This window comes from Lissotriton vulgaris, unplaced genomic scaffold (assembly GCF_964263255.1).
Source record: "Lissotriton vulgaris unplaced genomic scaffold, aLisVul1.2 SCAFFOLD_1895, whole genome shotgun sequence".
NCBI lineage: Eukaryota > Metazoa > Chordata > Amphibia > Caudata > Salamandridae > Lissotriton > Lissotriton vulgaris.
Window position 1 is genome coordinate 278418 of NW_028242147.1, and position 15796 is coordinate 294213.

General features: G+C 48.0%; 1 protein-coding gene across 1 annotated transcript in view; it reads right to left on the reverse strand.

Annotated features, from left to right (window-relative positions):
• Nucleotides 1-3160: 3160 nt before the first annotated feature.
• LOC147669039 (verrucotoxin subunit beta-like) overlaps nucleotides 3161-15796 on the reverse strand; it is a 127850-nt gene continuing 115214 nt past the window's right edge. Inside the window, exon 4 of the mRNA XM_086948267.1 lies at nucleotides 3161-4542. Coding sequence (XP_086804393.1) covers nucleotides 3875-4542 — 668 coding nt within the window. The 3' untranslated portion in view covers nucleotides 3161-3874. The remainder of the gene's footprint in view (nucleotides 4543-15796) is intronic.

The window sequence follows — 15796 nt, forward strand, 5'->3', positions numbered from 1 at the left end:
TCCAGTGTGCGCAGAAGATGGCCGCACGCGGGAAGCTGTGTATATGCCAATAGAAATAACAATGTCATTTATTTAGGGATACAAAAAATAAATAAAAATAATGAGCAATACCAATAGCTCTACCAATAATATTGCAGAGACCATTGCATTGTAAATGCTGGTTCCAATTTTTCCCATAAAAAAACTAACTTTAGCTGTATTTTGGCTAATATCTGGGTCCCCGCCAGGGTAATCCACAAACCTTGGATACCTTTAGAATCCCCATGATGTTGGAAGAAAAGGACGCAAATTTGGCGTGGACACCTTATGTGGTCAAAATGTTACAGAGGCCCAAGCACGAACCACACCAACTAGCCCAAAATAGGCTTGGCACGGGGGGGGGGGGAAGGCCTAGCAGGGAAGGGGTTTAAAAGGCTGTCACTAATATGCTAAGAACATATTGTGAGAAGCCAGGACCTCTTTGCAGTGTCCCTCCCACATTTCTCCCATTTTGACTATTATATGCTAGTTTTCTGATTCGGATTGTGATCTGGGCTCTGCTAACCAAACCCAGGGCCTGTGTAAAAGGTAAATGGGTATGATTACAATTGGTATTGACAAACCACCTGTAAGTCCCTAGTACATGGTAGGGCATGTAGGTTTAGAGAGCAGTTAGATTTAATGATCCTAATGTCTCCACTGAGTGCCTAGGGGTAGGGTGCCTCAATACTATAAGTACGGACATTATAAAGGATGTGTGTATGCCCTGGTGAGAGAAAAACTGCTAATTTTGTTTTCCCCAATTTGTAGCACATTGGCTCCATGGGCCAACATGGGAATACTTTAATAAAGTATAACTATTGTTAGAAGCGAGCTAAAAAAAGTACTTCAAACTAGTTACAATAAATCCAACAACTTGCCAAGGTTAGATTTATTATACCTATCACAGAAAGGAAGTCATATAACGTGCTTTTCTGATTAGTCCAAATCCAGCCTTCCACCTGTCCTCCTTTTAATTGGGGAGCCTCTGTCAGTCTGAGCCAAGCTGACTTAATGTGGTGTCAAGTGACCTAAGCTGAGACAAAAGGAAGCATCTGGAGGAGGGCAACTGCAGCTTCAGAGCACAAGGCAGGATGTGGTGGAGTAGCCAAACTGGTCTTCAAAGAGACAATGGCAGTTAGGACAGGATACAGGGTTATCCCCACATCCTGCCACCCCCGCCAGCCAGGAGCCCTAGTAATTAGATTAGAAAGAGGCTGGAAGGCGAGTGTTAGGGAGGCTTAGCCATGCCAGTGGGATGGCTTAGACAGATCTTAACCTCCAGGAGAGAGTTTCTCCATTTGGGATTTTGAAAGAATAATGCTTTCTGCGCCACGAATATACCATACTAAGGGTCTAATTACGATGTCGGGCAGACTTAAGCATGCCGACACCGTTTCGGTCCTGGGACCGGCCAACCTCCGGTCAGCGGTCCTGACCGCATAATTAGGATACAACAGAACACTGTTCAGTCACATTCCTACTTTTCCCTATGGGAACATGCATTACAGCCATAAACCTGCCATAATACACACTCCCGTACGGAAAAGGGAGGGGCTGTTCATCCCTGCATCCCGTGCCAGGCACCTCATGGAGGACGCACACACAAGGTGGCCCTGCTGGGGGCCCCCAAACATGATTTCTGACATGGTTTCCATGTTGGACAGGCCGGCATGGAAACTATGCTGGAAACCATGCATAATAATCCCAATGGCGGAAAGATCCGACCTTTGGGATTACGAGCCGGATAAGAATCCAGCCAGAATGACTGTCTGGTTTCAACTCCGACCAGCTGATGCATAATTAGCTGGTCAGAATTGAAACTGACGACAATGGTCAGAAAGCCTCCATCGTAATAGGCCCCTTAGTATAGAATATGTCTTAGTTAATGTATTGATTTTTTAAAATGCTTTGCACACCTGTCTCCTAAATGAAGCTTGCAGCCAGCTACCAAGGGTTCAGCAAGGTAATAATTTATTGTGGCCATGACTGGACCTTATATTGAGATTGTGGCCATTTTACTAGTGGCAGGTACCTCCTCACACCTACCAATAAACCACCTTCCAACAGATAATACATATGCACTTTAGTCACACTGTAAAAAAATTCACTGTGATATTTTTTGTGCTAATAATCTTTTGTATAGCACACAACCCGTTTTTAGTATGGCATTGTAGCGTCTTTTAACAATCGAAGGTATTATTTTGCAAACTTTTAGGTACCTCTCAAACTTTAGTGGGATTAGCTTTTTAGGTTTCACCCGTATGAACAAACGTAACTCTTGTGTTCAATAAGGGCATTGCAACTCAGCTATTGGTTACCATTTGTTGGCATCATTGTTGCCTTTTTTTGTTGCCTTCTCATGGGCAGCGCTTGCCTTGCGTCACTTTCGGTTCTTTCCATTGCACACCGACCAAGTAGAGATTAATGATGTCTGCTTCCTGTCTCTCTGCTGGCCATCTGCTGCGCATGCTGTGATGAGAGTACTATTTCTGCTCAATGTGGTCAACTCTGGGTGCATCATTGTTCTTGTTTCTTCATTATCCCCAAACCCTCCCTGTTTCTTCTCCCTCCCACCTGTGTTTATTCACCCACCAACCCTCCCTTATTTCTTCTTCCATCTGCCGTCACATGTTCCTTCTACCTCCCACATGAATTCTCGTTGCTATTTTATCTCTTCTTCAAACTTGTACAAAGGCGCAGGTTGGTAGAGTTATAAAGCGGACAGCACTGACAGCTTTATAGCACTTATTTAAAAATCAGCTTATTATCCACCCCCCTCACCCACCCATTGCCAAAAGGTCGAACATAGGCAAGACCTATTGGCTTTGCCAATGCTTGTTTTTAACAGTCTTTGACAGCTGCATTACTGATATGTATTCCTTGGTGTACAGGGGGATAAACTTAGAATGACAGGTTTCTTGGTCAAGTGCTGAAGGGTTCGCCTCGAAGGTTAGTACCTGAGACCACGAATCACAGCCCTCCCTATGGCTTGGCGTCACTGAAACTCCATGAAGCAAGTCATTAGCATGCGCAGGTGCTGTCGGTTGGCCGAGCCAGCTGCGGCGCATGCGTAATGGAGCCGTTGGCAAGGACAAGGCAGGACAAGGTAAAGATCAAGCATGTTTTTTGTTTTTTTTTTAATTTCAAGGTATTTTTATTATTATTTTTACTAAACAGGTGCGTTGGCATTGTCTTTAAGGGTTCCAGGTGAGAGTAGATGGCGTTGCGAGAATTACATGAAAGCGTAGTTATTGCACACTACTGGAGCTGTACTTCCAGGGTATTCGTGCATCCATGATTTTCCCATGCCTTGGGAAACCCATCCCACCTAGACATGCAAATTGACATAAAAATGATAAGTGCTCAACTATAAACACCACATAGTTTGTAAAGAATACATGGGGTTGTCTTGCTAAGGTCCGGCTCACAAGTTTAGATTCACATCTTTTAATTTCACTGTAACGGGGGAGGGGGGCTTGGTGTTGAGAGGCCTCAGATCGCAAGGTCACTCCTTTCTTTTTAATTCCTTAATTCCATTTACAGAGGAAAATTAAGTAGGCGCTGGATGTGGCAGTGGTGACAATAAAAGTGAAGGAAGCGGCAGTTTTCTTGTATTCGCCGCTGTTTTGGGGTTATTTGAATATGGAGCTGAAGGTCGCTGCCAGCGCTCTTAATGCGCCACTCCTTAAGGCAACCTTTATTTGTTTTTATACTTTTTTGCCTGAAGTTTGGGGCAGATTTTCAAGCCCCTTGCGCCACTTTTGCGTCACTTTTAACATGGGAAAAGTGGCGCAAGTGGCTTGTAAATGGCCCTTTGTGTTAACCTCTTGGCAGGGTATTAGTTTGCATTAGTTCACTCAAGTTTTCTCCACTTATCAAATCTCGCAATTTTCTTCCGGGTCTCCTGCGTCTTCTGAAATATCTCATTCGAGTAGTGGGAGCCCCCGTTGTTGTCCACTATCCTCTGGACCAGGGCGATCAGCGCCTCCGCCTGCTGCTCCCGCACCGCCTCCGGAGCCTTATTGTTGAAGCCCAGGCAGCGGCCCCCGCAGCGCTCAAGGAACGCTCTCAGCCCGGGATCTGCGCCCGCGATGTGCTCTTCCAGGGTGACTCCAGCAACTGTCAGCTCATCCATCCGTGTGAACAGCAACAGCGTGAACCGTGAGGCCCCTGGTCCGAACAGACTGTGAATGTCCCGGACGGCCCTGGCGTCCTCCGGGGTGAAGCGACCGGCCTGGAGCACCAGGACGATGGCGTGTGGCCCTGGGGCCGCCATCACTGCACATCTAGCGACCTCTCGAATGTTCATTGAATTTGGAACCATGGGGTCGAACAGTCTAGGGGTATCGACGACCACGATCCTTTGTCCGTACCTCTCACAGGACCCGTCCTCGGATTCACTTGTCACTGCATGTGAAGACGCTTTGGACTTGAACTCTCTCCGCCCGAGGATGGTGTTTCCGGCCGCACTTTTCCCCGCTCCCGTCTTCCCGACCAGGACGATCCTCAGCTCAGGGGTCCCTAGGAAGAGAAGAGAGAGCAGGTCACAGAGGTCACACACGCAGATCACACACAAATCACACAGGTCATACAGGCTGCCTTTCACAAGTGCCAAGAACGGGAAAGAAGTGCAGGTTCTCATCTCTACAACATGAAGTGCCGAAGGGCGGGGCGGCTTCCATGATTGTGAAAGAGCGGGGCATTCTATTCCATCAACATACATATTCTCCACCTATGATCATGCACATTCCTCGCTGCCCTCGCACGCACAACAACCATTAGCAAAGCCAATGCCTCTGGCCTACAACTGTTTCTACAATGATTATGGAATTGTGTGTGCAGAGTGGTTCTGCGCACGAGCCAGTGTGGGTTTAGTATTTAGCGGAAGCGTCACGTTGTAGTGGTGCACCGAGTCCCAATGGATCCATCACATTACAGTATTATTGTGACCACTACATCAACCTAACAACTACACTGCAGGCTATGTAGTTCAAATTCAGGTTTATTTTATCTATGATTACAGAACACCGAAGAGGTCAGCATAAAATCACAAAATTACATGCACATAAATGAAATAAGATTCGAATTTGCAATGAAATACTCAGTAAAATATTCCACCCCAACACGAGGGCTGACAATCATAGAAGATAGCCAAGGTTCTAAAAAAAAATCATGTAACAAAATTCCAACAAGCAGCAGCATGTTACACAATGAAGTATAAAATGTCTTTCATGCCAGAAATATATATTAAATAGAAAAAAATGTGATATACCACAGAATTTCAATAGAACAATACAAACAACTAATACAAATAAAAAATATATCCACTAAGGAACCCCATCAACCTTTACAACATACTAACTACAGCGCCACCTTTACAACATACTAACTACAGCGCCTTGATATGTTTTTAAAAAGCACTTGAAAAGTAAAAAAAAAGTCTATTACAAAATATTTCATTTAGAGGAGCATAAAGAGATTGTAGTACTGCTAATGCTGAGAGGATAGATAAATCCAAACATCTTGGCTTCAGCCATTCCCTTTGGCGTCATAACAAAGCAGGACAAATAAAACATGATGAATACCTTGGAGACCAATTTGATACAGGTTACAGCTTGCAGATTAACCAAACCGTTTAGCTAGGAGGAAATCTAGAGGTAGCACGCACTGCCTCAGCAGTATCAAAAAACTGCGGACTCCATGCAGCAAATTCCACATAATATAAGCCTGTGCTTGGTTTATCAAACAGGAACCAATACCTGAATGGTTAGAGAGCTTGTGGTATCGGCATGGCGTCCTCTTTCTTTCTCCCATAGTTGACCCGAGGCAAAATTTGATTTTTGACAGCTTAGAAGCCCAACCAGGGTTATATGTGGGGGAAACTCCTTATTATACATGTTTAAAAAAAAAAGAAAAACCCTCACTTAAAAGAACATCACAAGCAGCCTCAGGAGGAATAGAAGCATTTATCAGCATTAACGGGGGGTGTTCGTTGATCTCCATCAAGATTAGACGAAGTTACTGCCAAGAAAAAATTACTTGGATCTTTGTGACATTCATACCTCCATTGTATCTATTAGACAGTAGACATGCCACCCCCTTTGCATGCCCCCTCCTTGAGGGTGTTGCTTTACCATCTAAAATAATAAAATCATCTTAACACCTTCGGCGCTCATGACGAGGCACAGTGGTGCTGTGGACGAGCGGAGCTCGTCATAACTGCCGCGGAACACCCATGCGGGGATAATTCCCCTCCTGTGCGGGGGCGTTCCATTGAGTGGGCAGAGTCGTGATGAGCTCAGCACGTCATGAGCACAGCTCCACTGTGCTGCATGACTAGCTGAGCTTGTCACAAGCACCGCGCCACAGCGCGCTGCCTCCCTCCCCCCACAACCGCGAGGAAATTAGCCCTGCGGCGAAGGGGTTAAATCAGTTCACCTACACACTAGGTCTCCTGGAGAAAAATCCTTACAACAATCATGTCTGACCCTAAAGAACTTAAATAATGCAAGATCTCCCTACTGTTCTTTATTCCTGCTGCTTTCCAGGATATGACTTTTAGCTAATTGGTAGTCGGAGAGATGTTCTAGGTGGTGATATGTTTTGTATAGATACCCTAATATAGGCATGGTTGAGATGCCCTAATATAGGCATAATCTTTCACCTACATTAGTTACCTATCCTCGACAATATGAGGCTCTGAGGGCTGAACCTTATGTAGACTGTGGCTTGGGTGCAGAATGAGGGTTTTTCCAGCACAATAGACCTCCTGTAATAATCGATGTGCTCATCCAGTATGAATAATTCATTAGGATACTTGGAAACCGGGCATGGGCTACACACCACCTTCCTAATATCTACGTAAACGGTTCATCTTAGCCAACAATAGCTAACATAAGACAAAGAGACTCTATGCTTTTAGTATAAATACAGCACCTCTTGCTAGCATTAGGCAGAGGGAACAGAGACTTCCAGGCCGACAACCTGACCAGAGACGCTGCATGCAGTCGCTCCAGCTGACAGTGGTCTAACCATCCGGTTGAGGTGTGTCCCACTCTCCCTTTACCAAGGTAATGGGGTTCGACTAAATCCTAGTGGGATTCTTGGCTTCTTTCGCACCTACTCACATGCTAGGTACACTTAGGTACATCTAGACAGGCATCGTAGGAGTATGCGCTTTATTTTATAAATGCATTTTATATTCATGTCTGCGGTCATGACTATTACAAAATGGAAGAACTGTACTATCCCTTTTTATTCACTGTACTGCTGACCATATATCTCTCCTATTGTTTAACAGTTGTCGCAGCACATATATATTACACTAGAAGAACAACTGTGCAATAATTTCTTTTTGTAAACATGCTCAACTGTTTCTTCTGTGAATCTCTCTGTGACCAAATGAGCAAGCACAAGTGACTGAGTTAAAAGTAGTACATGGTTTCCACGAGTCTGAGGAATCAGGGTTAGTCATGTTCTGTGAAAGTGAGTGTGGGGCTGAGGCAGCGGTCGAAGGGGGAGCCGTATTCCCCCACGAAGGGCCCATACTTTTATAATTTTTGAATAACAGTTCCCCTAAATTTTGTGAAAAGACTACCATCCCAGGACGGTTTATTCTCAGAACTGAAATGCTTCAGCTGAAGGGGCTGGTGGCAGCGTTGGCGGATTTACTCAATCCGGTAGTGACTAAACATAGGCTAAATCAGAAGACACAGTTGTGGTTTGATGAAAACTGTAAAATGGCAAAGTCTATTTTAATTGAGTCAATTAAAGCTCCAGCTAGGAGCCTAGTAAAACTCAGGAGGCAGGAATAGAAGCAGGCTATTGCAGAGGCTAAGCAGCAATGGGAAAATAATAGATGGGACAGTATAAAAAGTGCCCTGGGTAACAGGAACATGCTGGAATTCTGGGTAATAGTGAGAACTGGCAGTACCTATAGTCAGGCTGCAGACGAGCCGAGTATCGCACCTGAGAGATGGATGGAACACTTTGGGGCTTGTATTCGACGGAAGTAGGCTCCTCCAGGAGCCTGGTAACCCCCCAGAATGCCCACAATGACCTCCCATCTAGCCTGGTAGACGCTCCCACATTTTACACTTTTAAACCAGTAGCAGGCACAAAGATAACACTGCCGGAGGTGGAGGGCGCAATAAGGAGACTCTCGGCAGGAAAAGACCCTGGTATTGATAAAATCCCCATGGATCTTTATAGGGACCAACCTGCGATCTGGACCCCATACTTTTGTCTGATGTTCAATGCCATACTTCAGGGTTCCCCCTTACCTGAAACTTGGCTGGGGCTGGGAATTGTCCCAGTATTCAAAAAGGGCTCCCCACTAATCCCTGCAAACTACGGCCCGATCAGTTTGATCGACGTTGAGCAAAAACTCTTTGCACAGATTATTCTCGATCGCCTCCAGACATGGATGGAGGAATCTGAGATATTGAGCCCCAACCAAGCCGGATTTAGGGAAAAAATATCCACCGTAGACCAACTTTTAAGACTGCAACTCCTATATTGGAAAACGGTGAAAGGAGAGGGTGGTAGCCTCTACTTAATTTTTGTTGACCTCAAGACGGCATTCGATCTGGTACCCCGGGATATTATGTGGGAAGTATTTGGCGGACATGGGGATCCCAATCTACCTTCTTGACATTCTCAAGAGACTCCATCTTAACAACTTTGCGCAGGTCAGAAGTGGTAAAAGGGGGGTCCTGACACCTAGGTTTCTGGTCAATAGAGGAGTGAGACAGGGATGTGTCTTGGCACCCGCCCTTTTCTGTCTCTTCGTTAATGCCCTAATTGCTCATCTTAAGGGGGTCAAAGATATCGATGCACCCTAGTTACGAAATGAGCAGGTAGTGGCACTCATGTTTGCCGACGACACCCTCCTATTGTCCAAATCTCCGATGGGAATACAGCGTGCCCTATATAGTTTTGCCAGCTTCTGCGAGAAAAGGGGGCTGGAGATTAACACCCTAACGACAAAGAACATGATATGCAATCCACCTAAGATCACTCGCCCCAATCCCTCTCTAAATGGTATAATTCTTTACAGGGTCACTATATTTAAATACCTGGGTATTACCCTTACTGACAATATGGAGTGGGGTCCTCAGATAGTCAAGGCTAAAATTAGGCAGGACAGACCACAGGAGGTGTCTTAAAATTGCACAGGGAATCCACCTCCAAACCAGTTGCCCCTATTTTGGAAATTTATAAAGCGCAAGCCAGGGGAGACATTTTATACGGAGCAGAACTGTGGGGACACTGTTAAACTGAATATATCCTCAAGGCAGAAAACTGCTTTTTGAAATCTTTGCTGTCTCTCCCAGTCAGCACTCCCCTCATTCCTCTAAGACTGGACCTAGGTATCAGGATCGCCGTGAATTTGTGGCACCTGGCGGGCATCTCCGGAGCGGGGGTACTGCATGTGAGCCCGCCCCGTGAAGAATGGAACCCCCGCATGAACCCCCGGTCCGCCCCTCCAGCCTCGGTCAGGGTAGCACTGCCCCCGGGAGGGGTCTACAACCGCAGCTCCAGCAAGGGTCACCGGCCTGCGACAGGGGCCTCACAGGAGGGGTCACAGCAAGCACCGGGATCGGATAGCGGTGTCCCCACCACAGTCAGAGCCCCCGGGGATCGCACCACCAGCAGCGACCTGGGCGCCTGTTCTGACCTGGTTCTTGGCTCTATTTCTGAGTGATGGTGACTTTAAGCTTGCTACCATCCTGGATCCCTATTCTTAGCTTGTTTTGGTCCTTTTAGGCCTCTTTTCATACCTAGAAGCATAAACTAGAGGATAGCTGCTTTATATGATGATAGATCCCTTATTCTTGACTCTAATCCATCTATTGCCTATTGGCTTTGACATAATTATGTGTCCTTTCATCATCCTACCTATAGTAGAGGGTGGATCCTGTAGTCCTGACTTTATATTACATATTGGTTATGTACTCTGACAGAGTTAAGTGTCTATTTCATCCTTTTCGGGCCTACAAGGCCCAGAACCAGAGAGACTCCATTTTGCTTTCTGCCTCTGCAGACTGAAATGCTTGCAGGGTAAAGGTGATGTTTTAGTTATGAGGTGTTGTTCGCTCTTTGCAAACTGGAGAGAACTGGCCGGAGCTGAATCTTATCAGGAAATGTCCCTGGGCTCAAGTCTCTAGACGAAACAAGCAGTTGATCACTGTGGGGGCGTCCGGAGCAGGGAGCCTGGTGCATGGATTCGGTGGGAGGAGGCTACTGGCTGGAACTTTCCACTAGGAGAGAGCATTCCATATTAGCGAAGTGCAGAAGAGGCGGAGTAGTCAGTCGGTTCTTGGAATGGTAGAAGTCAGTTGGTCTTTGTAAAAGTTCAGTTCAGTTGTTGTTTTAGAACAGTTGAGAGCAGATGGTGTTTGGAGCTGAAGAGAGAAGTCAGATGATGTTTGGAGCTGAAGAAAGCAGTCAGAAGCAGTTACTTATCAGAAGGAGTTGTGATAAGTTGGAGCAGGCAGTTAACAGCTGGAGTCTGGAGTGTTGCCTTTTGGAAGAGACTGAAGTTATATCGTGGATTAGTCTGTGGGAGCAGCTGGAGTAAGTTGGACATTGGAGTTGGAGCAATCAGACAGAGTGAAGAAGCTAGTGAAGCGAACGGTTATCAGAGCGGCAGAAACTATATCATTAGACTGAAGTTGGAAGGTGAAGACAGTTCGTGGGGGAGAGGAATCCAGTGCAGAGTGGTCAGCGCAGATGTGTGTCCAAGAGTGCAGGGGAGAATCTGAGATGAGCCAAGGCACAGACGAGAGAGGAACCCAGATGACAGCTAGAACAAGACTTCATACTAATCAGGTGATATCTGTCCTGTTATATTAGTGCCTGTTAGTCCTGTCTGCCCTTTGGGTAGCCCCTCCTATTAATTATTTATTTTGTCCCCTTTTTGGCCCCTCAAACCTTTCTTTTTATCTTTTTGTGTCCGCTAGATTTTTGTGGTGTTGGCTAGGGGTTAGATGCTCTTTGGCCCTCGTAGTCCTTTTTCCTGAGGCCTAGGTGCCTCTTCCGACTAGATTTGTAAGACCCACAAAATGGTCGCCATTAACTGCCATAACTGTAATTTCAAGCACAGGACCCATAGGATAATATAGGAATGATCTAGAACCTTCTGGTCAGTTCCAGTGGTCTTTGGCCTGCCTATAAAAGGGCCAGTGGGTGAGCGGCCATTTTATAGTGACCGGAGGAGCTTGGGTTGAGCCTGGTGAGGAGTAAAGCAGTAGTGTAGGGAGGAAGGCGCACTGTTAAGGGTTAGATCGGCTCGTGGGCCGGCTGCTCTACCGTGTTAGTGGGTCCCCCTACCTGATGACTAAGCCCTATCAACACTGGGTCAGACCTAGCTCCAAACATCGGACTGTGTTCCAGTGAGGAAACGAGACTGGTATTGTTTCCCACCCCTTTCAGGACCCAGCTTGAACTGTCTCCTCAAGGAGCGTGTGGTCGAGTAAAGCCTGAGCACCCCTAGCCTGAGGAAATTGTCTTACCTCACTGAGGTCAGCGTGGCCGATTTCCCTGCCACAGGGTTACTGTCCCTCCTTCCTCGAGGCCGTTCGGGAGGTTTAATGTGAAGGACCGCTTTGGGTCAGCTGGGCGATCGTGCCTTGAGGAGACTACGCGACGGCCAGGGAGGCAGGAAAGTGTTAACCCGGAAGGAGGGGCGGGGAGCAAGGAAGGCCGGTCTGCGTTCGCTCCCTCCCTTTCTGACGCCGGAGGAGTGGGCGGGACGCAGTGCCGACAGCAACGCGGAAGGAGTCGCAGTGTGGCTTCGGTCCTGTCAGTGGTGCGGAACTAACAGCGCCTCATCCGAAGACACCACCAAGCCTTGGTATCGTGGTGAGAGGAGAGAGAGAGGCTGCGTAACCTGACCGGGGCGAGTCTGCAGAGCACCCGGTAAGACTTTCAGTGAGGCGCACAGCTACAGCGCCTGAGGGGAGGGGGAAGGCCTCGCTGTCGACGAACAGAGCGAGGTGAGGGAAACCTGTTCCCTTTCAGGATTGCAGCGAGAGGTGGACTAATTGAACCATCAGCGGTTGGCAACCATCGGAACTGGGGAATCCAGTAACTGTCTCCGTGCATGTGTGCGGAAAATGAATAAGAGACGTGGTGGAGGAAGTACCCGAGAAATCTCCCAAAACCCCCCCTCCCTCTGACATTCTGAACCTGCCACATTCAATTAGCATGGTATAGAAAGGTCATGTGAGTGGATCTGAACCTGGTGGTTCTATGAAGTAACTGGTACAAACAAGAGGGGGTTGTCAAGGGAGTAAGATCGATTCTCACAGAAGTCTAATAGCCTGCTTGTTTCTAACTAAATCCCTAGGGTTGCTAAATCCTTATATCCAAGAGAAAACACTGGGTAAATGTTGGTTGAATCCTTAAGATTCTCTAGAGAAGGAGACAAGGAGATTTTAAAGTATAAAGTGCCTTTGGTTTACTCCTGAAAGAAGTGAAGTTGATGCTGTTTATGTAAAAAGTACACAGTGCAGTTGTTGCGGAGGTTTCTTGGAAACTACAGGGGAATTATTGAATTGATGCATGCAGGGTACTGTTGAAAACTGAAATAATGCAAAGAACCTGATGGTGGATATGTGATGTGTTTTGTGACAAAGTAGTCTGATGTAGAAAAAGAACAAAGAAGTATTATTTTCTAAAACGACCCGTATTTTTCTAAACTGGTGTACTGTCCTCATTTTTGGAGTGGATGGACGTTATGTTACTGAAGGGTGTGATGTAAATTTAACACATGTTCTTTGGAGTTAGGCCTGCCCACTTAGTGCCAAGCTACCCTATGTGACTTGGGTGTTCCCTAGGTCCAACATAATTGGTGTCTAGCGGTGGGATGACAACTGTGTTTGAGTCTACTCTGAAGTAACAAAGCGTACTCCACGGGCCAACACCTGGAGTTTTCACCTGGCGGACTTCCCAATTACTACTTTTGCTTTTTCTAAATTTACTCCTTGTGGTGGGTGGAGGTAGCTTCAAATTGCCCCTTTTGAACCAATTCTTCCCGAGTGGTTGCCCCTATAATTCTCATAAGCAAAATGGAGTTTGCGCTAGAGGAACTGGAAACCTATCCTGTAGCCCAGCTTAGAGATTTTTGCCAAAAGATGGGAGTGTTTTTTAAGCGTGGCGCTAAGAAGGGGGAACTCCAGACCAGTTTGAGATCGTGGGTAGCAGCACATGGTGAGGGAAAGGAGGAGGAAGAGGGGAAGGACCGGGACACAGTCATAGGGGTAGAGGGATTGTTCCATCCTGAGATGGAAACCCTACTCCCAGGACCTAGGACCTTCTCAAGGGGGGGCAGCAGTGTCTCCGGAAGAAGCTTAACCGAAGCTGAACTAGTGGACAGGAGGGAGAAAAGACAACTAAAGTGGGAGTTAGCCAGGTTGGAGCAGGAGAGGGAGGAACAGAGGATGGCTCATGAGTTAAAACTGAGAGAGCTAGAACTCAAGGCCCTACAGTTAGGACCCTCCAATTCTCCGAATGGTGGCAGCGAAACCAAATAATTAACCAGGGAATCCAGACCCTAGAGCCCATGGGATCCAGGAAAAACACTGGGGGGGTGGTTTATACAAGTATATGCCTCCTACTGGTCGGGACACATTATTGGCCCTGGAACCGGAAGAGCAGACCCACTACCCCACCATGAAAGTGGCGCTAATTAAAAAGTTTGGGCTGACCCCAGAGAAGTATCGGCAAAAGTTCAGGGGGAGTCACAAATTAAGCACCCAAAACTGGGCGGATTTCCTGGACTATGCAAGGAAGGCATTGGAGGGCTGGATACAAGGCAGTGAGGTGAGGGACTATGAGGGGCTGTACGACCTTTTTCTCAAAGAGCACCTACTCGAGAAATGTTTTCCCGAGCTGCGTCAACACCTGGTGGACAGCAAGCTGACCAACCCCCGGAGGCTTGCAGAGGAGGCGGACATCTGGGCAAGTACCCGGGTGTCCTCAAAGGGGACTGGAGGGGATTCCCAAAGGGCCGGACAGGGCGCCCCCCAGAAGAAGGAGGGGGGAGATAAAAAGCGGGAGTTCTCAAAAGGTCCCCAAAACAGTTTCCAGGGAAAGGGAACAGGATTCACCCCTAAGGCTAACCCGCCCAGAAACCCTCATCCTGGCCAAAGCCAGCAGCCAAGGGTTGTCCACTGCTTTGAGTGTGGTGGTGTTGGACATTATAAAGGAGATATCAAGTGCTCAAAGAGACCACCCCCTCCCACCGGAGGAAAAGCCCCGGGAGTAGCTAGTGTAGTGCTCGGGGAGGAGTTGCCCTTAGATAAGGGGGGTGAGTGGGCGGGTGTCACCTTAGTGTCCCTGGGAGACCGGGAGATGGTTCCTAAGATCCAGGTGCCCTCAAATACTACCAAGTATGGGCAATGGGTCACCATCAATGGCCAAAGAGGGGAGGCTCTGAGAGACACAGGAGCCAGTATGACTATGGTAAGAAGTCAACTGTTGTCTCCAGAGCAGGTGATTCCACATGTGCTCCACCCTGCCACGATGGCTGACGGCAGATTGGGCCACTACCCTGTGGCCGAGGTTCCATTTGAGTGGGAAGGGGTTGCAGGTTCACTTCGAGTTGCCGTAAGCCCTGCCGTGCCAGTCGATTGTCTGTTAGGCAATGACATGGAGCACAACGTTTGGAAGGAGGTGGAATACCGGACTCATTCGGAGATGCTGGGTACACCTGACTGGGCCTGTGCAAGCACAAGGTCTGCGACTGCCCGGAGAGGGAGTTCGCCTGGGTTGGAGCCTGGAACAATGGTCCAGCCCGCTGCCAAAAAGGGACAGACCCGAAGACAGGAGAAGCCTGCTTCAGCTTCCACGCCCCATGAGACAGATCGGCCACCTGCGGTGGTGGGCCAGGAGTCCGTGGAGGGGGAAGTAGTCTCCCTGGAGGACCTACCCATCCCTGCTGAGTGGCATGTGAAAGGGCCTACTAGGGAGGAGTTCTGTAAGGGCCAGAAGGAGTGCCCTACCCTTGAGGGACTGAGGCGACAGGCCGAAGCCCAGGCAGCAGGGAACGTTGCAGGGCACTACCACATTTACTGGGAGGACGGACTCCTCTACAGTGAACCCAAGGTACCTTTACCCGGTTCATCACGGGCCTTGGTAGTCCCCCAGCGATATCGAGCCTTTCTTCTCGAATTGGCTCATGAGATACCCTTGGCAGGACACTTAGGCCAGGACAAGACCTTTGCTCGGCTTGTGCCCCACTTTTACTGGCCTCAGATGAAAGTGGCATCTGACACCTACTGTCGGACATGTGTATCCTGTCAAGCCAGTGGGAAAACAGGGGTGAAGCTGAAAGATCCCCTGGAACCACTACCTGTCGTTAGCACTCCCTTTGAAAGGGTGGGCATCGACATTGTGGGGCCATTGGATCCACCAACTACAGCTGGTCACAGGTTTATCCTGGTTCTGGTGGATCACGCCACGCGGTACCCAGAGGCCATTCCTCTGAGGACTGTCACTGCACCTGTTGTGGCGAGGGCCCTGATGGGGATCTTTACCCGAGTGGGTTTCCCCAAGGAAGTTGTGTCCGACAGGGGAACCAACTTCATGTCAGCATATATGCGGGCAATGTGGGAGTGTGGAGTGACCTACCGGTTCACCACTCCATACCACCCCCAGTCCAATGGGCTGGTTGAGAGGTTCAACAAGACCTTGAAGGGCATGATAAGAAGTCTGCCGAGAGCCTGCGGAGGAAATGGGACGTCCTCCTGCCCTGTCTGCTATTCTCCTA